At 39.8% G+C, this 25963-nt stretch overlaps 1 protein-coding gene across 7 annotated transcripts in view; it reads left to right on the forward strand.

Moving 5' to 3' along the window:
• The first annotated feature begins 9975 nt into the window (after positions 1–9975).
• PAX8 (paired box 8) overlaps positions 9976–25963 on the forward strand; it is a 40701-nt gene continuing 24713 nt past the window's right edge. For 6 of the 7 annotated variants that reach the window (XM_082255587.1, XM_082255589.1, XM_082255592.1 and 3 more), the window contains exons 1-3: positions 9976–10055; positions 11876–11982; positions 25538–25588. In XM_082255587.1, coding sequence (XP_082111713.1) covers positions 11958–11982; positions 25538–25588 — 76 coding nt within the window. In that variant the 5' untranslated portion in view covers positions 9976–10055; positions 11876–11957. The remainder of the gene's footprint in view (positions 10056–11875; positions 11983–25537; positions 25589–25963) is intronic. The other variant, XM_082255591.1, reaches the window with a different exon arrangement.

Consider the following 25963-nt stretch of genomic DNA (forward strand, 5'->3'; position numbering starts at 1 on the left):
GCTGTCACGCACTGACCTGGTTTTCTCTGAACCGGCTTCTTTTCCCCAATGCAGAAGTGGACTTTAGTGAACACCCCCGGACATACCTCTCGCACAGGGACTGGTCGTCCTTGCTGGGGGCTGCTGCATCTCCTGGAGGTACACACCCGGTCACTGTTGGATTCTCTTGCCTGTCTCTTCTGTCGGATGAGAGAGCTGGCTATAGCCGCAGCCATAGTCGGTGTGGGGAAGGCTGCAGGTGTGCTGAGTCCTCCCTATACACTTCTCCAGGATGATGGAGGGGAGAGGGTTCAGGACTTACCCATCACTCCAAGTCCTGAAAGATCCCAACAGGCTGGAAGACATCCTGGAAGATCCAGGAGAGAGGGGTCTGTTACATGGTATTATTCCTGGTAGGCAGAGGAGAGCCCATGTAATATGACAGCACATCCCTAAACCAGACATCCTACATTCTTTTCTTCTCCTATGGGGAGGACACATCCTGGGTCACCCAAATAGGAACCCCATGAGATCCATGTCAGTGGTGTCAATGTCAGATGAGAAGGACTCATGGAGCGGGTCCCAGGTCCCCCCCCCTCCCCGATGTCCTTAGATCTCAGCATGACATTAAAGCGTAAGTTCACTGGACACTTCTCCCCTTTCCCCTCAGTCCCCCTGTTCCAATGTCCTGTGATCCCCCACTTTCAGGATGCTGCTTTACAGGTCCAAGGATTTGAAAATCCTGCGGCATCACCTACATCTGTAACTCTCAGCAGAAGAGGCATTCTGATTGGTAAGCACCATCACATGGACGACGCTGGCCAATCAGATTCCGTCTAGCCCATCCTGTCAACATGCGGACGGCTCCCTCAGCGCTTGTGACACACACCACAACCAGTGGTAAGGACATGCAGCCCAGCGGACGGGTGTCCCCCTCTGGTGGGTGTCACCCGGGTGCGGTCCGCACACCCCACACCCCCATAGCAATGCCACTGCTGGCAGGGACTATTTTTGATCAGGAGCAGGCTGTTTTTTTTGTGTGGGGGAGCTTTTTTGCCGCCCCCCTGCAAAGTGCCGCCCTAGGCCTAGTCTGCCTAGGCCAAGATACAGCGTTGGGAGTGAGTGTCCAATGGTTTTTACTTGCTAGCAACAAGTTAGGATGTGGGGATTACTAACTAGGGGGTTTTCAGCCAGGACCAAATGGCCTCCAAGTATGAAATAAAATTAGGGAACATTTTAAAAAGCTACACATTTTTTCCTAATGGAATTTTATACTGGAGCACCTTGACGGCATTGGCTATTTTCTGAAAAAGGCAAACTTAGCCTTGAAAGCCTTACTGAACTTTCAGTTTAAATAAGCTAAATACATTCCAGGTGTAACAAAACACATTCAAAATCATATACTTTTTTCTCTTTCATAAGCAACCACAACCTTAGCAGGGAAGCTTGTACACTTCCACCACGCTACATAGGACCCTTGTTCTCTGTGTTAAAGCAGGGATCTCTCTGCAGAGGTCTTACACACCCCTGACGAGTCAGAGATCTCCAAACAGCACGAGCCTCACTGATTGCAGAGCTATAGGTCAGACTTAGTAGTGGTATGTTGCACCGTAGTAGGGGTATCAGAAACCATTGATTCCACAAACAGCTGCCGAAGCTGCTGACAGGGGACAGGCTTTTCTGCTCAAGATGTAGCTGCTTCAGAAAGATGACAGTATACTGTGTTTATATATATATATATATATACACACACACTATATTACAAGAAGTATTGAGACACCTGCCTTTACATGCACATGAACTTTAATGGCTTCCCAGTCTTAGTCCGTAGGGTTCAATATTGGGTTGGCCCTCTCTTTGCAGCTATAAATGCTTCAACTCTTCTGGGAAGGTTATCCACAAGGTTTAGCAGTGTTTCTTTGGGAATGTTCAACTATTCTTCCAGAAGAGCATTTGTGAGGTCAGGCACTGATGTTGGACAAGAAGACAAGGCTTGCAGTCTCTGCACTAATTTATCCCAAAAGTGTTCTATCAGGTTGAGGTCAGGGCTCTGTGCAGGCCAGTCAAGTTCTTCCACCCCAAACTCGCTCATCCATGTCTCTATGGACCTTGCTTTGGACACTGGTGCGCAGTCATACTGGAAAAGGAAACATCCCCAAACTGTTCCCACAAAGTTGGGAGAATGAAATTGTCCAAAATGTCTTGGTATGCTAACACCTGAAAAACCACCCCACATCATAATACCCCTTCCACCAAATGATTTGGACAAGGCAAGGTTTATAAAGACATGGATGAGAAAGTTTGGGGTGGAGGAACTTGACTGGCCTGCACAGAGTCCTGACCTAAACCTCATAGAACACCTTTGGGATGAATTAGAGCGGAGACTGCAAGCCAGGGCGGCCGTTTCTTCAGAGCGCATGTGCCGATGACGTCATCGGCTGCTTGCAATGTAAATATCTCCTAAACGGTGCAAGTTTAGGAGATATTTACAGTACCTATAGGTAAGCCTTATTAAAGGTGTACCTATAGGTACAAGTTATAAAGGTGGGTTTACAACCGCTTTAAGATCGTGAAAATTGAGATCGCGATTTTTAACGAATAATTGTGGAGCTCTGGTATCCATCCAACCTTCTGAATAACCTATGAATTTTAAACTGAGTATATGATTTAGTGAATATTTATACAATGCCTACCATCAGCAAGAAATATTTAGAGGTTTAAGTAGCTAAATGTAAAACGTTGCCCTTTTCTGTAAACCTGAGCCTGTCTTTGTCTCCTTCAACCTCCTCTGTCTTCCTATTGGCCCTATAACAGAACAAACAGTTTTATCTAACCAAAAGAGTGCCTAGGAGACATAGGAGAGGACGTCACATTTGGCTTTTATAGTAGAGGTCAAAATTTGTATATAACATCCGTAGCCCAGATCTCTGGATATAATACTTATTTTGATGCTAATACTAATATAATACACTAATAATAAATACAAATTTTCAGTTACCCAGAGGTGTGGAAGGTGTATTTAGAAATATATCCTGCAGAAGAAGATACTAAATTATTAAACATTGGGGAGCCCAAATACAAGCTTAGGAAGTCTATCTGATCTTCCACCCTCCAAGTGATCACTGGTACATGAGCTAGTTTGATGTACACCATGTAATTTAGGATAATGGAGAGCGTACATGATCTTGTTTTTTTCTAGCTATGCACAAACTTTGAGCATTGTTAGGCCTTCTTCTCACAGGCAGTGGAATTTGCCACCCTCTTAAAAGCAATCCACCAAAAAATAACCTTTCCAAATCCCCAAGGGAGATTTTGCATTGCAATACTGCACCAGTCTTACTGACTTCAATGGGTGCACTTGGCTAGTAGATCCACTTGGCTAGTGTGACTCGAAGAGCTAAATTTGCTACCCTGGGAAATGAAGAATTGTGGTGGTGGTGGCACTGTGAATGGACCTAAGCAGGGTTCATGTTGTTTGAGTTAGGGTTAGGCGGTCAGGGCATCATGATCAACCACCTGTTTTTACCTCTTTTTTGAGCTAAGTCTTAGAAATAACTCTGACTGTAATAAATTAGACATGGGGTTGATTTACTAAAGCCAAATAGACTGTGCACTTTGCAAAGTGCAGTTGTACTCTGCAAGAGTAGTTGCTCTTGAGCTTAGTAAATAAGAAGAGGCTCTGCTGACTTCCATCATTCAATCATGTGCCAGCAAAAATGCAGTTTTTTTTTTTTTTTTTGTTTTTTTTTCCTTGCATGTGATTGGTTACTTCTTTGCAAAGTGGATCTTTACCTCATTTACTAAGTTCTGGAGCAACAGAGTGCACAGTCAATTTTCCTTTAGTAAATCAACCCTATTGTGAGCACTAAACAGGGCAAATCTTCAAACAACCTTGTTGCTATCCAAAAGAAACGGAATGAGTGGCACCTGGTAAAAGAATAGGCTGAATACTTTTGAGTCCCTCTGGAGGGCAAAGAAAATCTTGGCTCATGTTAATAGCTACAGGCACTGCTGCTATGCAACCCTTCCAGGTGTGTTGTACAGCCCGTCTACTGCTAATGACCCAACCTCATCTATAAACAGGGGGATTCTGGTCTGACCCAACCTCATCTATAAACAGGGGGATTCTGGTCTGACCCAACCCCATCTATAAACAGGGGGATTCTGGTCTGACCCAACCCCATCTATAAACAGGGGGATTCTGGTCGCATGAGCTTTTAAGTTATATTTGGGGGGGGAAAGGGGAAGACCAGCTGCCATGCATTAGGCAGTCCCCATTCTGACTCATTACAGACCTATGGATCATCTCATGTCTCCAGCCTGATACTATTCTGATCTGATGGTCCAATATGACACTTAAGCAGGGATAGATTGATTTAGGTGTACCTCTACAAAGTGACATTTTGTGCTTTCAATGTCAGGTCATTTATTATCTGGGATGTCCCTGTGACTTTCCTGACCCTTACCTCTTCTGACGGAGAAGGAAAGAACTACTATCATGTTGGGGAGACATATACCTGATTATGAGTAGCCTTAGGCAGATAGCAGAGCTTTGGCTTTAACGCACGTAATATTTGGTCATCTACAGCCACATTCACATTGGCCACACACAATCAGATTGTTACATGATGGAAGTTCAGTCCTCTTCTGAAGGTTGGGGCAAGCGCTGGACGGGGCCATGCAGCTCCTGTGCAGGCCAGCGTCATTGCTTGCTTGGAACCGATGACAAGGGCGGGACGGGATGGGGGGGGGATATTGTATTGGCGACTGCAAGGCAAAGACCAAAGGCAGCCCAATATGTGCAGTCAGTGGTGGGCCCCATCTCCCTGGGGCCAATATGCACCATGAGCACTGCACACATTGGTGATATGCCCCTGTTCACACTACATACTGTGTTGGTACAGTGTGTGGTCTACTTTAGAGTAGCCTCATATACTGTCAGAGTTGTATAAAGTACTCGAAACCCATACTTGAGTAAAAGTACAAGTGCTCAATCAAAAAGTGACTTGAGTAGAAGTGGAAGTGCTCTATCAAAAAGTGACTTGAGTAGAAGTACTAAAGTATTCAACCTTTTTTGTACTTAAGTATTGCAAGTAGTTTTTTGAAAAATGTTGCTACTCAAGTACTGAAAGTAAAAGTACCAGTAGTTTTGAAAAAAAAAAATGCTACTCAAGTACTGAAAGTAAAAGTACAAGTACTGTGTTATGTAGTTATTAAAGAAAGAAGTCAAAAGTTTGAACACCATATTGTTTTTTATTATTTCAAATGCAGCTTTTATTTATACATACAGTAGCATTTATTTTCGCATGCGCTGATAATACACATATTTTGAGCTTCATGAAACCTGCCATCTACTGTTCTGGCAGTGGTAATTTTTATAATTGTAACGAGTAACTATGCAGCACAAAAAAAAAATATCGGAGTAGAAGTATTGAAATCATCTAAAAAATGTAGTGAAGTAAAAGTAGAAGTAGGAGAAAAAAATTCTACTCTAGGAAAGTACAGATACCGTCTTTTGGTACTTAAGTACAGTAGTGAAGTAGTTCTACTTAGTTACTATACATCTCTGTATACTGCCCAATATGAGCCACCCTACCAGCTAAATAAAGTTTGTAGCAGGTGTGTGATTTTTTCTTGCTTCTTCATAGAAAACTGAATACTTTTAACTGAGTACCAAATGCAACCATTGTACAGGTTGGGCAGACAAGGTGTGGCAGGTCTTGGCAGTCCTAAGGTAAAATTAAGCATAGGTGTGAGTGACCTATTGCATTTGGGTGTGCACCCCAAAGCTCAAAAACACACATGCCTTTCTCTGCAGCCTCAGCTGCACTGGACAGTGATTGAATGAGAAGTGCTCTGTGCTGAGTGGTTTCCTGTGCATTCACAAACTGAAGCATAGTAAACACAGTTTTGCTATGCTTCAGTTATGAATGAACACAGTGAGTGAGGGGCTGGTCAATGAAATATTGACTAGCCCTTTCCTCCGCTCCCTATCCTGAAACATTTCCCCGCAGCCAAGGGAAGAGAAGGGAAGCCAGAAGCACTTGGGGGGGGGGGGCTTTCAACATTAGGAAATATAAGCAGTAGGGGAATCGGCACCACACCTGGCACATCAGAGCATAGTGTTCATCAAGTTAAAGTGGTAGTAAACTCTACTTTGCTTACAATAAAGCTTACCTGGAGGTAAAATGAATATGCACTGCGCTCTAAAGGGACAGTACGCTGAGTATGCCATCCCTGCAGAGCGCTGTGCCACATTCAGGGCTTCCGTGTGCATGCATGGAGTAAAGTCGTTGGGGGGGGGGCACAGTTTAGCATCTTTGCCATGGGTGCTGGATGGCCTTGTCCCGGCATTGGTCACAAAGGTATCATTTTGGATTTTCCATCTCCTTCTATTTTAGTTACAATGGTCATCTAAACAAACAGAAGGGTAAAATCTAAATCTAAACCTATTTTCCAATATGTCTGACAGCATGCTTTACCGTATACAGCGATCTTAAACTCAGTTTTTTGATAAAAAGTTAGTAAATGCACTCACATTAGAATAATAAAAAAATGTGCATTTAGTAAATGTTTTCTTTAAGGCCAGCGTCCTGTCAGAATACCGCTACCCATCAGAAAATGTAACGGAAGTGACGTTCTGAGCAAAAAATGCTTACTGCGCATGCACCATGCGGTCTAATAGGTTTCCTAATCTGACGGGACACAAAGGCAGCAGCGCACATCTTCTTACACCCAGGGAAGTCTTCAATTTCACACTTATTTTTAGCAGTAAACTCAACGTATATACTGAAATACAGTATGACACTTTTATTATTATAGTATTATTAGTATTATTATTATAGTAAATACTGCGACATGCCTGCAGACAGAAGGTAGCGACGGCCATCTTGGTACACCCCGCACTGCTCAGCGGCAAACTGATTATATAGTGAAATAGAACATTTCACTTGGTTGTGGTGAAAGTCTTTTTCAGTATATAATGGGAGTTACCTGCTGAAATAAGCGTGAGATTGAAGACTTGTATGGGTGTAAGGAGATGTTTTGTGTTCTGTCAGATTAGGAAACCTATTGGAACGCATAGCGGCCATGTTGGAACACATAGCGCATGCGCAATAAGCTATTTTTTTTTCACGGCGTCACTTCCGTTGCATTTTCTGATGAGTAGCGGTATTCTGATAGAACTACGGCAGAGCAGCGCAATAATGTTCAGTGTGTTGCAGGTACAATGCACAGGCTCAGGCATTTTTCATCCCCAGCCACAGGTTGGTATGGAGAAATACACATTCTGTTAAGGATCTGGAGGAAGTAAACAATTTACTACAAGTGTAGTGACATCACCTCCCTGTTACTGACACAATCTGTGAGTCACACTGCTGCAGTTCCAGATGGGACTTCTAGTCTTCCCATTCACAGATCCCTGGAAATCGATGATTCAGCGGTGTGGGCGGAGCCATGCACAGTTATGATAAATTTTAAAGAAAACAGAATGCTGCAGACAGAAGCACCCTGAAATTAAGATAGTTGAAGGGACAAGATTGATGAATGCGACCATGTTAAATGTTATACCTTAACCGGTTAACGACCACCCGCCGCAGATGTACTGCGGCAGGCAGCCGCTCCTAGGCAAATCGCCGTACATGTAAGGCGCTCGCTCTCGGAAGTCTAGGGGGCAATCGCGCGCCACTGGCAGCACGCCCCCTGCCCCCGCTCGTCAGCGGGGAAGCCGATACAGCGGGCAGGCAGCTCTGATTGCTGACTGACACCCGCGATCATTCCCCGCTGAGAGAGAAGGACGGGCGGCTGTTGTAAACACAGCCGACCGTCAGGGCCGTCTTTTCCAATGGGCATGTCCAGCGGTTGCCCGGGGGCCCCACTTGCCAAGGGGCCCCACACACATGGTGGCAATTACTGTCAACAGGCCAGAATCCAGATTACTTAGTTTACCTGGTGGTCTAGGGCTCTTGTAGTATATATTGGTCCCTGTAATATGTATATAGTAAGGTATATACTCCAGGTAGTTGTACTCTCTTGCAGTATATAGTGTTCCCTGTAATATGTATATAGTAAGGTATATACTTCAGGTAGTTGTACTCTCTTGTAGTATATTCTCGTGGGTGATTCTGTAGGCAGGGGGCCCCAGTGCACTGCATTGCCCAGGGGCCTATAAGGCTCTTAAGATGGCACTGCCGACCGTCCTTCTCCCTGGGATGATCATAGAGCCCATGTGATCCTGCTATATAGGATCACATGTCTCTATGGTCATTTCAGAAGCTCAACCCCCATACAGTTAGAATCACTCCCCTAGGCTCACATTTAACCCCTTGATCACCCACAGGGTTAACCCCTTCCCTGCCAATGGCATTATTACAGTAACTGCATATTTTTAGCACTGATTACTGTAGTAATGTCACTGGTACCCCCAAAAGTGTCAAAAATGTCAGTTAGGGGTCCGATCTGTCCACCACTATGTCGCAGTCCTGCAAAAAATCACAGATCGCTGCCATTACTAGTAAAAAAAAAACAATAAATCTTTCCCGTAGTTAGTAACTTTTGCGCAAACCAATCAAAATATGCTTATTGCAATTTTTTTTACCAAAAATATGTAGCAGAAAACAAACTGGCCTAAAATGTTAAAAAATTTTGATTTTTACATTTTTTGGGGGGGAATGTCCAATTTGGGAGAAATAGAATGTGAAAAATATTGGTTTTTTTCCACAATTGTCGCATTTTTTTGTTTATAGTGCAAAAAATAAACATCGCATAGGTGATCAAATACCACCAAAAGAAAGCTCTACTAGTGGGGGAAAAAGGACGTAACCTGGCTAACTATTTAACTATGTCCATCCATCTATCTATGTATCTATGTGTCTATCTATCTATCTATCTATCTATCTATCTATCTATCTATCTATCTATCTATCTATCTATCTATCTATCTATCTATCTATCTATCTATCTATCTATCTATCTATCTATCTATCTATCTATCTATCTATGTGTCTATGAATCTATCTATCTATCTATTGGTATCTATCTATCTATGTATCTATGTGTCTATGAATCTAGCTATCTATCTATAATGTGCCACACATCATAGTCTAGAATGGTCAAATTGCAAGAAGTGTCTGTACACAATAACAGTGATTCCATCTTCAAAAATCTATCTATCTATCTATCTATCTATCTATCTATCTATCTATCTATCTATCTATCTATCTATCTATCTATCTATCTATCAATCTATATATAATCTATCTATCTATCTATATATAATCTATCTATCTATCTATCTATCTATCTATCTATCTATCTATCTATATATAATCTATCTATCTATCAATCTATATATAATCTATCTATCTATCTATATATAATCTATCTATCTATCTATCTATCTATCTATCTATCTATCTATCTATCTATCTATATATAATCTATCTATCTATCTATCTATCTATCTATCTATCTATCTATCTATCTATCTATCTATCTATAATCTATCTATCTATCTATCTATCTATCTATCTATCTATCTATCTATCTATCTATCTATCTATCTATCTATATATAATCTATCTATCTATCTATCTATCTATCTATCTATCTATCTATCTATCTATCTATCTATATATAATCTATCTATCTATCTATCTATCTATCTATCTATCTATCTATCTATCTATCTATCTATCTATCTATCTATATATAATCTATCTATCTATCTATCTATCTATCTATCTATCTATCTATCTATCTATCTATCTATCTATCTATCTATCTATCTATCTATCTATCTATCATTTGATACTATAGTCCCTGAGAATCTTGTATTGTAGGATGTGGAATCTTTTGAAATCAGCCATCCATGTGCAGTTCCCTCCTTCCAGCCCCCCTGAAGCACCTGCAGCCAATCGGTGGTGTGTGTGTTGTACCAGGCAGCCCTGAGACCCCCTCCATGGGATAAATCCTCCCCCAGACCCTTTGCTTGGTGGACAAACTTCGTGTAAAGTGTGAGGGTGAGAGGTCCTCCAGAGACAAGACACAGCTGGGAGCATCCTCTGTCTTCATCATCTGTATGTCCTGCCTCTATATACTATCTATGTGTCTGTTTGTCTGTCTGTCTGTTTGTTTGTCTGTTTTTTTTTCTGTCTCTCTGGCTATTTGTGTTTATTGCATTCCTTCTTTCTATCTATTGGTATTTAGTTTGATCTTGTACCAGTTTATCTAATTGTTTCATGTTGTAATTATCTATAGCTGTTATGTATTGGATTTGGAATGCACCTTTATGTGCTGCAAATGAGCAGACAATTGGTTTTCTGTGGTGGGAAGAGGAGGTTTTCTCTGTTCTGACCCTGTATTTGATTTCTGAATGATATATGGAGTTGTTACCACTATCCGAATATTGTAACCAACTCTGGCTTTTAGTATGTGTGCTCTTCCCTGGGGTGTCTGTGCTCTATGCCCTTTACTGAATGCCAGTTCATCCTGACCCCTCTGTGTACCAGTGCCCATGGCCACTCAATGTGTCTTTGACCCCAGCCCTTTACGGAGTTTCTGTACCCTCTGCCCTCCCTAAGGTTCATGTGCCCTATGCCCTCCTTAGGGTTCCTAGGTGTCCCCTGTCTTTCACGAGTTCCCTGTACTTTCTGTCTTTCATGGGTTTCCTCTGCCCCCTGCAATTCATACTCTACTCCCGCCCTCCATGGAGTTCCTCTGCCCTCTTCCCGCTATGGGGTTACTTCTGCTCCATACCCTACATAGTGGTTCTGTGCTACTTGCCCTGCTTGGGGTTCCTCTGCCCTCTTTAATCCCTGTGGCCCCTCTGTTCCCTGTCATTTATAAGGATTCTGTTCCCCCTGCCGTCCATGGGATTCCTATGCACTCTACCCTCCCAGGGGTTTCTGTGCCCCCTGCCCCCTATGGGGTTCCTCTGCTCTCTGCCCTACATTAGGGTTCTTGTGCCTTCTCGCTCAATGAGGTTCCTATGCACTCTACTCTCAATGGAATTTCTGTGACCCTTGCAACCCCCCCCCCCCTCCCCACCATGAGAATTACTCCAACTCCCTTCCATGGGGTTCCTATGCTTAATCCCTTCCATGTGATTCATGTTTCCCCTACCCTCCACTGGGTCTGCTATGCCCCCTACCCTTCATGTGGTTCTTGTACCCCCTAACTTCCATGAGTCTCCTATGCCTCTACCCACCATGTGGTTTTTGTACACCCTACCCTCCATGGGTCTCCTATGCCCCCCACCCTTCATGTTGTTTCTTTACCCCCCTAACCTCCATGAGTCTTTTATGTCCCCTACCTTCCATGCGGTTCCTGTACCCCCTAGCCTCCATGGGTCTTCTATGTCCCCTACCTTCCTTGTGATTCCTGTGTACATTCTAACCTCCATGGGTCTCCTATGCACCCTACTCTCCATGTGGTTTCTGTACCCCTTAACCTACATGGATCTCCTATGCCTCCTACCCTCCATGTGGTTCCTGTACCCCCTAACCTCCATGGGTCTTCTATGTCCCCTACCGTCCTTGTAATTCCTGTGTACACCCTAACCTCCATGGGTCTCCTATGCACCCTACTCTCCATGTGGTTTCTGTACCCCTTAACCTCCATGGATCTCCTATGCCTCCTACCCTCCATGTGGTTCCTGTACCCCCTAACCTCCATGGGTCTTCTATGTCCCCTACCTTACATGTGGTTCCTGTACCCCCTAACCTCCATGGGTCTTCTATGTCCCCTACCTTCAATGTGGTTCCTGTACCCCCTAACCTCCATGGGTCTTCTTTGTCCCCTACCTTCCAGGTTTCCTATGTCCCCTACTCTACATGTGATTCCTGCACCCCCAGACCTATGTGCCCTATACAATGAGTGAATGGTGTCTCCTCCACAGGTCGCCTGCCACAGTGGATCTCCTGCACTCCCCCTATTGGACTTATCTGAGCAGGACATCGTCCATAGGGCAGCTCAGGACTATGCCTCATACCAGCCTCCGATCCGGTGAGTAGAGCCCTGTCTATGGTGCTGTATACACTCTCCAAACATAGAGCTCTCTGTAATAATGATGTATAGATTATGGGGTATATATAGCGTCTTATTATATCATAGGAAGCTCTCCAGCACAACTCTCCCAGCTCTCCAGGGTAAACACCAGCTAGACTGGACCCATTAGAACAATATTGGAGCAACTTGTACTAAAGAGCTGACAGTCTATTTGGTGTGGATGTCACATATGGGTGGCTGGCAGACTCTGCACTGTGCTGGGGTCACCCTACAACTTGTGTCACTACTGGATCTGTGTAGATATCCATTTATAATCATAATGACAGGGACCACCGACTGCTGATCGGTCTTTGTGTGCTCAGATCGCAAGAAGTGTGACTGTACAGCGATCTCTCTATATGAAATGTTGGCATTTACATATCTATCTATCTATCTATCTATCTATCTATCTATCTATCTATCTATCTATCTATCTATCTATCTATCTATCTATCTATCTATCTATCTATCTATCTATCTATCTATCTAGAGGAAGGATGTTTCTGGTTTATTGTGATCTGCCTGATGAAGTCAATATTTGTGGATGTAATCTGGATGTCGGCTCATCTAATATACAATTCAGATCGGACGATGCGGATATTTGCTCTATCCAATTGAATCGTACCAATTGCAGTTGTCTGTTCACTGACCAATGTGTAGATGTCCAGCGATGTTTAATAGATCCGGGCGATGTATATCTTTAGAAATAAGGAAAGGCATTCAAATGTCTGGATGATAAAGGATGAACAAATGATCTTAAATTACAATCCTATTGAACATCAAACGATTTGTGTCCATCAGATCAGTCAGTAGGAGTGTCACCCCCTGCAGGTGAACCTACAGATAGGAGTGTATTCCTGTGTATGTAGAGGTGGCAGGAGAGCAGGGGTGAGAGTACAGGGGGGCTGGTGTGTAGGTGAGGGGTGTATGGAGAATCTGTCCTATGACTGTTCAATTATCACCATCCACTTCTGTTTATTCCTAACAATTGCATTGTCCTCATTTATTAAGCATCTTGGCATCTAAGCATTTTGTAAGCATCCACTGCCCCCTCTCCTGTACACATCCTCTATAAATCTACAATTATTTCCAGTATCTCTATATCCCCCTGTACCAGGCACGGCCATTTCCGATTAGTACAAAATCATTATCATCCGCTCAATCTCTACCACTGTGCTGTAATAAACACACACATAAAGACCAGATCGTACTGACACCCAGCCTGACTGTCAGTGAATTGTATAATAGACAAAGTATAGCTGCCTTATCATTCACTAATATCATCTAAAATCAGAGAATACGGGTATACTAATGGTGCATTCTAAATAAATGTATATATCTATTTATATCTGTGTAGATATATATATATATATATATATATATATATATATATATATATATATATATGAACCCGATGGAGACATTGGTTGGCGATCTCCATTAGAACACAAGTTAATTAGCAGATAATTTGCCCGGGTGGCCGGGAGGGGACGAGCCTTGTTGTGTCCCCTGACAATGACACTTTAACTGCCCTCCTGATGGATGCAGCTCAGGGGGAGAGCAGGGAGGACCGCTTTGTTTTTATGTCATTTCAGCTCCGTGGATTTGGTTTCTCCCTTTTAAAGAGGATATTTGTATTATTTTGTGTGGGGAGGTGGAGGGGGGGTCATAATTCACAGACCAGCCATGGTACAGCTATACACATCTCCCTGTGTATGCAAAGAGATAGACATCCCCTCCGATTTATACATAGTTTATCCGTGAATAATTATCAAGACATATATATATATATATATATATATATATATATATATATATATATATATATATATATATATATATATATATATATATATATTTACTTTTTTGTATTCTATAATACCTGATCGTATCCTGTTCTCCCCTTTCTCTGATTTTACTGAAATTGTAACATGTGACTATATCTATCTATCTATCTATCTATCTATCTATCTATCTATCTATCTATCTATCTATCTATCTATCTATCTATCTATCTATCTATCTATCTATCTATATATATAAATATATGTCCTAAACAATCAATCTATCTATCTATCTATCTATCTATCTATCTATCTATCTATCTATCTATCTATCTATCTATCTATCTATCTATCTATCTATCTATCTATCTATCTATCTATCTATCTATCTATCTATCTATCTATCTATCTATCTATCTATCGATATCTATCTATAATGTGCCACACATCATAGTCTAGAATGGTCATCTATCTATCTATGTAGGGAACCCCATTCCCAGTAATCGGCAATTAATCTATTCAGTTGCATCCCAATTCCATTGATGTATAATGGTCATTATAATTGTGTCAGCAGTCAGCTTTTTTTCAATCCTAAACTAAAAAAAAAACCCCCCCAAAAAAACCCAGAGACAATGCATTATATTTTCTATGTAACATAAAACTTAATGTTTTTAACATAGTTATATTCTACATACTTGTACATCGCTACTCATATCTAAGAATTCACGAATCTGTCAATATCATTGTATATGGCATAATACAATTTATTACACCCATCATTATGGTTCATATTGTCTATCATTGTAAACTGTGTTATTTACATATATTCGTTATTATGCACTAGGATCGGTTACTTTATTTCACATTATTTAACACACAGAAGATATACATTTGATATTTGAAGTTCTATTCTTCTACATTATTATATTTAGGTAAAATATAGCGCATTGCTGTACACATTATATATATAAATATCTATCTATCTATCTATCTATCTATCTATCTATCTATCTATCTATCTATCTATCTATCTATCTATCTATCTATCTATCTATCTATCTATCTATCTATCTATATATATATATATCTATATATATATAGATAGATATATATTACTGAACAATACACTTTATATTACAAATGTGTAGAACTACTCATCAGAATGATGTGGTTACAACTATACGTTTTGTTCTTTTTTTTCAACCGTGATTACCAATAGATACTTTATAGTATTAAATTGCTAAAGAGAACCTCCCGCAGGCAAAGAAGGAGAGCTATAAATAATTCCTGCGTCTTTCTGCACACTATACACAACACACACACATGCGATTTCACACCGACATCAGGGTAAGGATTCACAAATGCCCCAGTGAAGGATCATCCATTCTAGATAGTTTCTGCCAGAATTAAAAAAAAAAAAAAGATAAAAAAGGAAAATGGCAAAATCATTTGCAGAACATCAATATTGTAAATTGGTTTACAAATACAATAATAAATCAAAAGTCAATTAAATCCATTTAACATATGAATATATAGCTATATAATCCTATGCGCTAAGATTATAATAGTCAAGTAAAAAACATTTTTTTATATAGTGCTAAACTATCTACTATCAATAGATTTTAACAGGAGAAGGTATTTAAACATTTAAACTGCATCTGTACATGTACACATTCTCTCCCATTCGCTATTTTATAGTATGTCCATCAAAACAAATGCCTGCAAGCAGGACTGAGCACATGTGTATTTTAGAGGAAGGTTAGATACCAGGGGGTTATAAGAATGGAAATGGTTCAAGTTTGGTGGTATGCAAGCAGATTGTGACTTCATACATTTTAATGAATGGTTATTATTATTTATATTATTATTTTATTGCTATTATTATTATTATTATTATTATTATTATTATTCAAAACACTGAAATAAAAATAAATATTTCATGATACCTTAATATATTTTTCTATTATCACATTGTGGCATGACTACAGTTTTCAGGTTTTCTCTGTTCTGAGAACAAGAATGCAAAAGATAAGATAGATATTGTTTTTCTTTATTTTATAAATAGAAAGTCAACACTTGAGATGCTGGTATATTTGACACATTTCTACACCTAAATATTAAATACAATAGTAAAGCAGATACAATACATAAATACAATCAATAAATATTTATTCAAAATACAATTTATTCATTTTTTTTTTTTATTATTAATGAAGTTATTTAAAATGCAATAGACAAATGCATTACAGGAAACTGTAGTAAAAAAAAAAAAAAAAGCAGTAGAAAAAATATATATTTTTCTGAGACCTGAAACACATCTTTGTGCTGCAGTGTGTTACAGTAATGCACATGTTACCACATGGCATGTGAACGCAAGTTACATGTGCCAGCGCATTGCACTTAAATTAATTGTAAATGCCACCCCAACACACTGAGGCAATGTTGCTCCAACACACATACATTACAATGCACCAAGATGTATGTTAACACACCAGATGCATCATGGTGCTCTGTGTTGAAAAAATGCTGCATGTCAATTTTTTGGTCTGTTCTTACACATTTGCAGCCCTGACTTAATGCAAGAGACATTAAGTATGAGACAAGCATGTTAGCCAGCATACATGCACAGAAGCAAAAAAGTGTAAATAGGCCCTAATTGTAAAATCCTTGCCAGTATGTTCCTGTGGACATGTGCTTGAAAATATGCTGCTCTGACTTTGGGGATTTGCCTAAATTCAGACAGTTGTTTGGACAAATTTAACATACAAATATTCATGCACATTGCTTCCCCCATTTACAAAATCAGAGAGGGGGTATTCTGAGAGGGTAAAATATCTGGCAACCAAGCTTATGACTTCAGTAAACTGGGTCCTGTATGTTTAGATAATTCTTTACCAAATTTTGCAGCTAATGGAAAATTATTATTATTATTGTTGTTGTTATTATTATTATTATTATTATTATTATTATTATTATTATATTAATATAATCATCATAAAAACATTAATATTTAGGCTAGTAACTATAATAATAAAGAAAGCAATAACAACACAAAAAAATATAAAAAATATAAATGGTCATTCCCCCATTGATGGCAGAGTGGGTACTAATGGGAGCAGGCAGGATTACACTGGCAACCTTGTGCAGGACACCGAATGATAATCCACCCTCTCCAGGATCTCTACGGTCTATACACAATATAATTACGGATTACTGATTAAAAATAAATACAGATAAAAAATACATGCATAAACATATTTCTGCAGGCACATCCATTCTGGGGAAAATTTGTTCATAAATGGATTTATGAATGTTTAAAAATTGTCATAATAATTTATTGGGTTCTTAACCTACAATTACAGACCCACCATAAATTGCTTAATATGTCCCTATTTCCTTAGCCAGACTGTCAAAATCATCATTATCATCAGTTTTATAAGAAACCAATAGAATTTTAAAAAGTGTCAATAACTTTTCTTTTTATATTGATAGCTAAGGAACACAACAGCTGAAAGAAAAATCATGAAGATTTTATCATATTTGGCCAATCACAAAGGCTAGCTACAACTAGTGATTTTTGATGCTTTTGTGTAGCGATACATGGAATGGAGATACAATTTTATGTTATATGCATGTGATATAACACATCAATTTGATTTTTAGGCCCCGTTCTCACTGGTGCATTTTGTCATGCAATTTGGCAGTTGCAAATCATGACAAGTCTCACCCAATGGAACTGTTCAAGTTGCCACAACTCATGTCGCAGCAACTTTGAAAAAGGTTTGTGCAGTACTTTCATTGTGACTTGCATTGACTTCTGTTGTATGAAATCGGCAGTCCAAATCGCACTGATGTGCGGCCTTGAAATCTTGCTGAAGTAGCGCAATTTCAAAGCCGCACTGGTGTGAACTGAGGCTTAAGCTAATCTTCAGGGAAAATTAAAAGCTACCCTTGTAGATCCCCAAACACTCCCCATTTATTTCCACACTGAAAGAGTCGAATGCTCATTTTGTCTAGGATTCCATTAAAAAGCATCTTTCTTTACCTTATCCCTTGCCAGTGGCATCTTAAGGGCATTAAAGGGCCCCGGGCAATGCAGTGCACTGGGGCCCTGCCTATACAATCACCCACGAGAAAAAAAAAATGCAAATTGTCGATCAGGCGATATTTATTGGTACAGCAGTGCCAGGCTAATGACAGCTTTCAAGTTGGGTGGCGGCTGGGGCCGGTGAACACACACACAAGGACGGAAGTCAGCCTGGACTGTCCTGTGTGTGCCTGTTCCCATAGAGTTGGACAGGCATTCCTGCATTTGTGGGCTCCCCTTCCATGGCCCAAGTGGCCTGACAGCAGCACAGTGGCGACAGGCGCTTTCCACCTGCTAAGTTCGGCGGCGGGATACACATGGGGATCTGGACTAATACTTGGCTGGGACTGGGTCGCTTGGCAAGTGGAGCCCCCTGGGCAACTGAACAGCATGCCCATTCGGTAAGATGGCCCTGTCCCTTGCCCTCCTGGAAGTCAGTACTCTCTTCTTCAGTCTGGGTTGGGGACGAGCCATTGGCGTTCTCACTTACAATGCAGGGCCACCAGACCTGCATTGTATGTGATGACATCAGAGTACCTACAAACCAATGGAGCACAGAAGAAAAGCAGTTTCAGGGGACCAGTCACAGAGAAAGAAGCCTGCTGAGAGATAAGGTAAGTACAACTGAATTTAAAGGTACCCTAGACTTTTTTTCCAGATTTAATTTCACATTCAGTAATGCAAAGAATCCTGTTTCAGTTTTAGAAATATTTCAGGGACCCAGTCCCATACCCTCATCACCTGGTTCACACACCCCCAAGGGATATAGATACCCCCAATTAGGAACCCCTGGATTAAATTGCTTGCATAGTCCTTGTGTAATTATTAAAATAAACATGTTAAGATGCAAATAATATCATCAATATATGTTATTGTTTTTAAACCTGTATTTCTACATGTAGTTTGTATTTATATACAGCATGGGCAACCATTTTTGTTCTTTATATACACAGGGGTTGGTTTACTTTAACCTGGAGCGCTCAGAATCTGGTGCAGCTGTGCATGGTAGCCAATCAGCTTCTAACTTCAGCTTCTTCAATTAGGCTTTGACAATAAAACCTGAAAGCTGATTGGTTTCTAAACAGAGCTGCACTAGATTTTGCACTCTCCAGTTTTAGTAAATCTCCCCCACTGTCTCTCTTTCCTGATTTGTAGTGCTTCACAATGGTTCCTTCTCACAATGCAAATCGCTGGGTTTGATTTACTAAAGGCAAATAGGCTGTTTACTTTGCAAGAAAAGTTGCACCTTGCAAGGGAATTTTCCCAAGAGCTTAGAGAATGAGATGAAGTTCTGCTGACTTCCATCATCCAATCGTGTGCACACAAAAATGTTGTTTTTTTGTTTTCTGTGCACCTGATTGGGTATTCTTTACAATGTAAAATGTCACCACACTCACTAACCTCTGGGGAAAATTTACTTGTAAAGGGAACAGCCTATTTGCCAGTGAGTCGGGTAACCCTTTAGAAGTGAAGCATTCCCTGTGTGGCCAATCTAATCTTATCACTTGTTAAAGGAAACCTGTACCGAGATAAACATGGGGTCTGCTACTGGTCATAGCTGTCTGATATTGCTAATGGCCTGGCTGACTTTGGGGCAGGACTTTCTCGGTCATTGACGTGCAAAAGGTATGCAAAAATAAGAAATCTAAGTTAAAGCAGCCCATACATTAGTCATTTTTTGCTTTTTGTTCAACCAGCAGGTTAAAACGAAAAAAAGTGAACCCAATTCCCATATCCACACACTTGAGTTGGGTGAGGGAATACTCCTGCTGGGGTATTGTATTCTGACAATGGGGAGATCTCCCCGCCGTTAGAATACACTGATCTGTGTTGCAGGCTATAGCCAGCAGCGCTGATCAGGCAGGGAAAATCAGGGTGGTTGTACAGAAGTGGATCAGTAGATCATCTTATATAAAACCACAGTGCCCATGCATGGACCAAAATTTCAATCCATGTATGGTCAGCTTAAGTTTAAAACTCTTTACCAGTATATTTACCAATACTGAAGTCATTGGAGAAATGGCGGCCTCCATACCTCCTCAATACAAGCTCCCTTCAGGAGAAATAGAGTTATGCTGCTGAGCCACTAAGAGCTCCCTCTAGCGGCTAATCTACAAATCTCTATATATAATATAATACCATGAAATATAGGTGAGTAAGTTGTAAATAAGTACACCTCCCTCCCCATCAACACCCCAGGTGTTATACTTACATGTGTCCACTCCTTATGTGTGATCTTTGTGTGTATCCTACTGGAAGCAACATTAACCCTAGAGAAGGGAAATAACTGAAACTTTTACTTTTCCCTACATTAGGTAAATCAGGGGGGTCACTTTCATCTAAACTCTTAAATTTTAGCATAAAATATGGAATGAGTGGAAGTGCACTATATTTTCTCATTAAACCTTAATCTGATACTTGAATGTATTTACTAAATGATGAAATAATAAAAAATAATAAATTACTAAATTAGTAATTTAGTAAATAAGGGCCAGTTGGAAATAGTGAGCCCTTTCATAGATGCCATCATCAAGAAGGCTCATTATAGTCCCAGCATGGTCAGCTAGCCAGGGCCTCATCAGCATGATGCTACTTGTAGTTTTTTAGCGGATATATTGATTGCGTTGTTGGTATTTCCAGTTGAGCAGTTATCAGCTTTGTTAGGGAATCGGTAGAAGGTGTGAAGTGAACTTTCTTTAAGTAAAGGATGTAAATTACTCTGAAATATATTAAAGATGGGTCATTGCCAGGCAAGTGTTACAGAAGAGTGCATGTCCATTGCAAGAGCCAAGTTCAGTCGTCTAGAGCAACCAATTAGATTTAACTTTACTGAAGCAGAACATCTCAATAAGGATCTTGATTGCTTGCATAGGCCCATTATGGTTTATTTATGGTGTTAAAGATGATTTTGCATGTCACACTATTATGTGACTGTTTTTCTCAGTGTGGGCCTTTAGCTTCGCACTGTAACATCCATGATGCTTCATAGCAGGGTTTCTTGTGTTGTGATCAATTCTTCATCTTCACAAATAATGTAGAATCAGAAGAACTCTTCCAGCATGGGGATTTGTTTCGTCTTCCCCTTGATGGACATTGGGAGAGGTTTAGCTTGATGGATGTGTTTTTTATGACTTTATTAACCATATCACCGGAACATCAACCTTTTATTTGGCTTTTGTGTCCTGTTACCAGGTTTGTTTATTTTTGGCACACATACAGGTGATTTGCCTATTCACTTGCATCAGCCTCAGTTTTTTTACACCAGCGTACATGGTGGGCATACTTCCTTTAGGTTTCTGTGAAGCCTACAGATACCTAAATGAACTTTCACTGCTTGAAATGGAACTTAAAGCAGATAGGGCTTGTGTGAGTCTACACTTATCTAAATGTATCAGAGGCTGTTTGCTTAGCAACATGACTTTTAGCCAGAAAAGAGAAACCAATCTTGTGCAAGGTAACTAAAAAAAAAATAAAAATAAATAAATTTTGCTTACTGACACATATTTGAATATTAAAAGTGTTTGCAAAATGGCTCCTTGACCACTGTCACTATATTTAAATACAGATCAATATACACCCCTGAAGAAGCCATGAAAATAGTGGTGAAACATGTAGGGTGTGGTTTATGGCAAAAGAAAATTTAGTTCAAGAAAAAATTGAAAGCTGTATAGAAAAACATCAATGGAATATTAACAAAGGAAAGAGAGAAGGAGAGATGGAAGTGAACAAGTTAAGAGATTAGAGATATTAAAGATAGTAAGTTATACAGCAGCAATTAAAGTTTCCCTCTAAATTGTGGTTGGTGAATATCAGGGTATGTATAGGAGGATTTCAGCCATGGAATGTGCATTGATTGTGTTACAATGATACCAAACTCTGGTATAAAAAATATATTCTATTCAATATATACTCAATAAAAAAGTAGCTTATATTGCTCTAAGCCTCCTCCAAATTTCCAAATTCCTTTTTTTTCCTGCTGTGATCTGACTTTCTGTTAGAATGTGGCTATGCTTGTCATCCATGGTCCCTCTGTGTATAGGAATGTAGCCACCCTCCCTTGTTTGCTACGAGATGGATTACTGGGATTTGTAGTGTGCATAGAGCAGTGCACAGGACCACAACTAGCCTGTACAGCATGTTCCAAAAAAACACAAGTGTGTGTGTGGGAAGTTTGGGGGTTTATGGGGTTTATGGAGGATGCTACTAGGAAGCAGAAAAATAACGTAAGAAACAAGTTGATGGGTGATTGAATAGTACATGGGTATGGATTATTTTTGAAGAATAAAAATATTTTTTAGTATCACTTTAAGCATAGAATGTGGTGTATTTATAAAATCAATATTTGGTCATTTAAAAATGGGGAAATCTAAAAAGCAATTGGGCCCAGCAAATATATAATATTCATTGTATTATAAATATGGCAAATGAGAGTTGTTTTTTTTTCTAATAAAGAATGGTAAATCCGGATATTGGGTGAATGGTGGTGATCAGATTTACCTTTTTCCATTTCCTATAACTTTTAAGGAAACAAGATAGGTAACCATTTTCAGATTTTACATGAATAAAAGTGCCTTTTTGTTGCCATAAAACTTTAAAATCAGATTTTTGATTGCCCACTACTTTCAGGGGTTTTTTTTTTTTAACAATTTAACAACTCCTGAATGTGATCAGGGTAACAATGCTTGGGCTATTTAGGTGAGTGTATGAATATTGTGCAAAAATCATTAAAAAATTACAGGAGACTTGCAGCATGCAGGAAAATGTATGGAGTTGTGTTATCTTCAATCCACACAGGGATGTGCACAAACTATGGCAATGAGTCATTGCATTGTTTAATTAAATTGTTCATGTATCCCAGATGGTCTCCATCTAATTTCCGTATAGTTCTGGTTATAAAATAAATGCAAGTTAATTGAATGATTATTAGGGGCATAGCTGCTGGTTTTCATCTGAAGCCCTCCTAAAACATATATGGTAACATGATAAATAGGGATTACAAAAAACAAGACCATCACCTCAGCCTATTCTAAAGCTGATTGTAGAAATTCAGGGTTTTTTTGGAAAAAAAAAGAAATTCAGGGGTAGGCAACCTCAGCACTCCAGCTGGTTTGGAACTATAAGTCCCATAAGGCATTGCAAGACTCCGACAGCCATAGGCATGACTCCAAAAGGTAGAAGCATAAAGGGATTTGTAGTTTCACCGCAGCTGGAGTTCCAAGGATGCCCAAGCCTTTACTGGAGAGTGTTTAGGCTTAAATATGTAGGCACTGTACACATACCAGATGTGCAACCTTATAGAAGAAAAGCAACAAAAGCCAACAGTATTTCCAACCTATCTGATCACTATTTCACATGATAAGTCCTACCTGGCTACCTGGCACTGGCAGTGAAGTAGGATATTTGTAATCTCAGCGATTTTAACATTAGACCTGCATGCTGTCATTACAGTGGATTCCAGTCTTAGGTGAAGATTGTTTATGCAGCAGAATAGGGGTTTATTAATGTTAGGGCTTTATTTAGGGGATGGGTTTTTGTTAAGCTTAGGGGTTCAGTGTTTTAGGGGTCTCGTATTAGGGTTAGAGTGGGTGGGTTATTTGTAGAGAAGTAGATTAAGTTTTAAGTGTTTAGTGTTGGGCTACTTAAATGTTAAGGCTTATTTTAGTGGATGTTCAAGTGTTCATATAGGGGGGGGAAGGGGTATTATGGGGTGCTATAATGTATAAGGTGCTTTTTTTCGCTGTTAGATAAGCTGTAGATTTAGGGCTTATTGATCCATTGATGAGTGAGCCAAGAATAACAGGATGTCAAAAAGAAATTAGATCTGGAGATTGAAGCTAATATCTATGGGTGAAGGTAGTCTAATACTGCTTGCACTTACTGTATATTTTTGATTTAAAAAGCAAAAAAAAAATCACTGATGCAGTCTTCTCAGAGGGAGAAATGAGCTGACCTTCAGGACCATAAATTGGACTTCATCTTCAGGGTCTTCTACAATGCAAGCTTGCAATGATCCACTTACTAATGAAATGTTTGAACCAGTCTGTTTTATGTACCCTTCACACCATTAGTTTATGTATAACATCTGGAGCTGTATCATGAAAATCCTAAACAACGCTTTAACTATTATCTGTGCAAATAATAAGACATCCCCGTCACATGTCTCTAACTGGCAAGATCTGTGGGGCTGCTTTTTTATTGTTATTCGTTTTCACTGTCATCATCTTTATATCTTTGTAATTGTGAACACTTGCAGGTACGACCCTCCCAATATTTATTGGCTATTACAATATGTTAATCCTTACATATGTATTTTGTGACAGAATTGGATAAAAAGAAGAAATTGTGATATTAATAATTACCCTTGATAAAATGATCTGCCAGGAATAGTACCGAATGCTTTGACTCCATGGAGCTTATATGCAGATGATACACTGCAACGGCGAAGAAAAGGCACCAAAACCAACCAATATCTATTCTGATTACCCACAATAAAACAATATGAATTTTTATAAGTATACCGATTTCTGTAGTATCGAACACTGCTATACAATACTGTGATCTTGTCTTAAAATAAAAAAGGATTGGCCCCATTGCACAGATTTTTCTGTTTAGGTGTCCGAAAAGGTTGTCAAAGTGGGGACAGAAAATACCATCATAGCCTCTCTAACTATTCTCTTCAGAAGACCATTCCTGTATTTTTTATGTACACTACAAAGACAATAATGTTCTGCATGGGGTGGTGATGTGGTAAAAGATTTCCAGAACTGGAATTTAGTTAAATAATTCTGGTATTGTTGCTAAAAGGTAACAATATACTGTGGCAAACCTCTAAGTTCCTTATATATCAGAGGGCTTATAAATCAGATACGTGATGGTTGGTATAAAAAAAAATAAACCCTTGAAGCAGGTGCACATCCAGTGACTTGCATGCCTCTACACTTCAACGCCCCACTAGGGGAAGGGGGGGGCACAGCCAGACATTGCAAGGTGGAACTTTTGCCAAAATCTTTTTCTATTTTTCTGTAGCTGTCTTGTGTCCCCATTGGAGAGATTTCACCTTAATTCCACTGCCAGCAACAAGAATTTCATTGGGACAGGAAGTAAAGGCAAATCTCAACAGGACCATGGACAGCATTAAAACTCTGACATAGGATCCAGCCATTTCTTATGCAAAACATAGCAAATTCTGGATTTCCACTATAATGTCATGCAGTGCAACATAAGCAAATGCTTCACTGAGCACTCATTTACACTGAGCCATCAGGCTGAGTATTAATCATCAAGAGCAGTATTCCTCAACTTCAAGTACCCCCAACAGGTCATGTTTTCAAGTATCCCTTCATCATGTACTGATGACTAAACTCAGGTTGTTGACTCAGCAATTGGCAGAGCTGTGTCATCTGAAGGATATCCTAAATTTGTGAGTCGTTGGGGATAATTAAGGATCGGAGTTGAGAAACGCTGTTTAAGACTGAGTAGTGGGGACTGAGGAGAGTGTAGCAGGAATACGGACTAAGTGCTTCCTTTGGATACTTGTGTATATAATCTAAGAATTGTATTAAGGCATCCTAGTCTCCCATTACCCCACAAAAACTGTATTAAGTCGAGTTTTATTGTATCTAAACACCTCGTTTGTCCACAGAGCTCATCACAGAGGGAGGCCGTACAGGACCTGCCAGCTCACTGCATATAGGTCAGCAGTTACATCTCTTAATGCTATGTGCATCGTAATACAGGATAACCCACCTAAAGCATTGGTGGCACACATGTAGATAAATCTTTAGATGTTCTGTACTTTTATCCATTCACAATAACGATTATAGGGAGCATTTGTTATCATGTAGAATTTATGGAAAGGTACTTATTGGCAAAGACTTAAAATAAAGTATAATTATACAATTTGGACATTTGTATGATCTTTTGGGGCTGGATAGACTTCAGGAATGAGGCAGCCAATGCCACTAAAACATTCTTGTCAACAGAAGCTCTTGTCCCCCTTATTGTGCAGCTATAGTAATTCCCCCATCCAGTGGCTGGACAGGCTTAAAGTCCAAAAAGGTAACAGATG

The sequence above is a fragment of the Pelophylax lessonae genome (assembly GCF_965119305.1).
Source record: "Pelophylax lessonae genome assembly, chromosome: 4".
NCBI classification, from domain to species: Eukaryota; Metazoa; Chordata; class Amphibia; order Anura; family Ranidae; genus Pelophylax; species Pelophylax lessonae.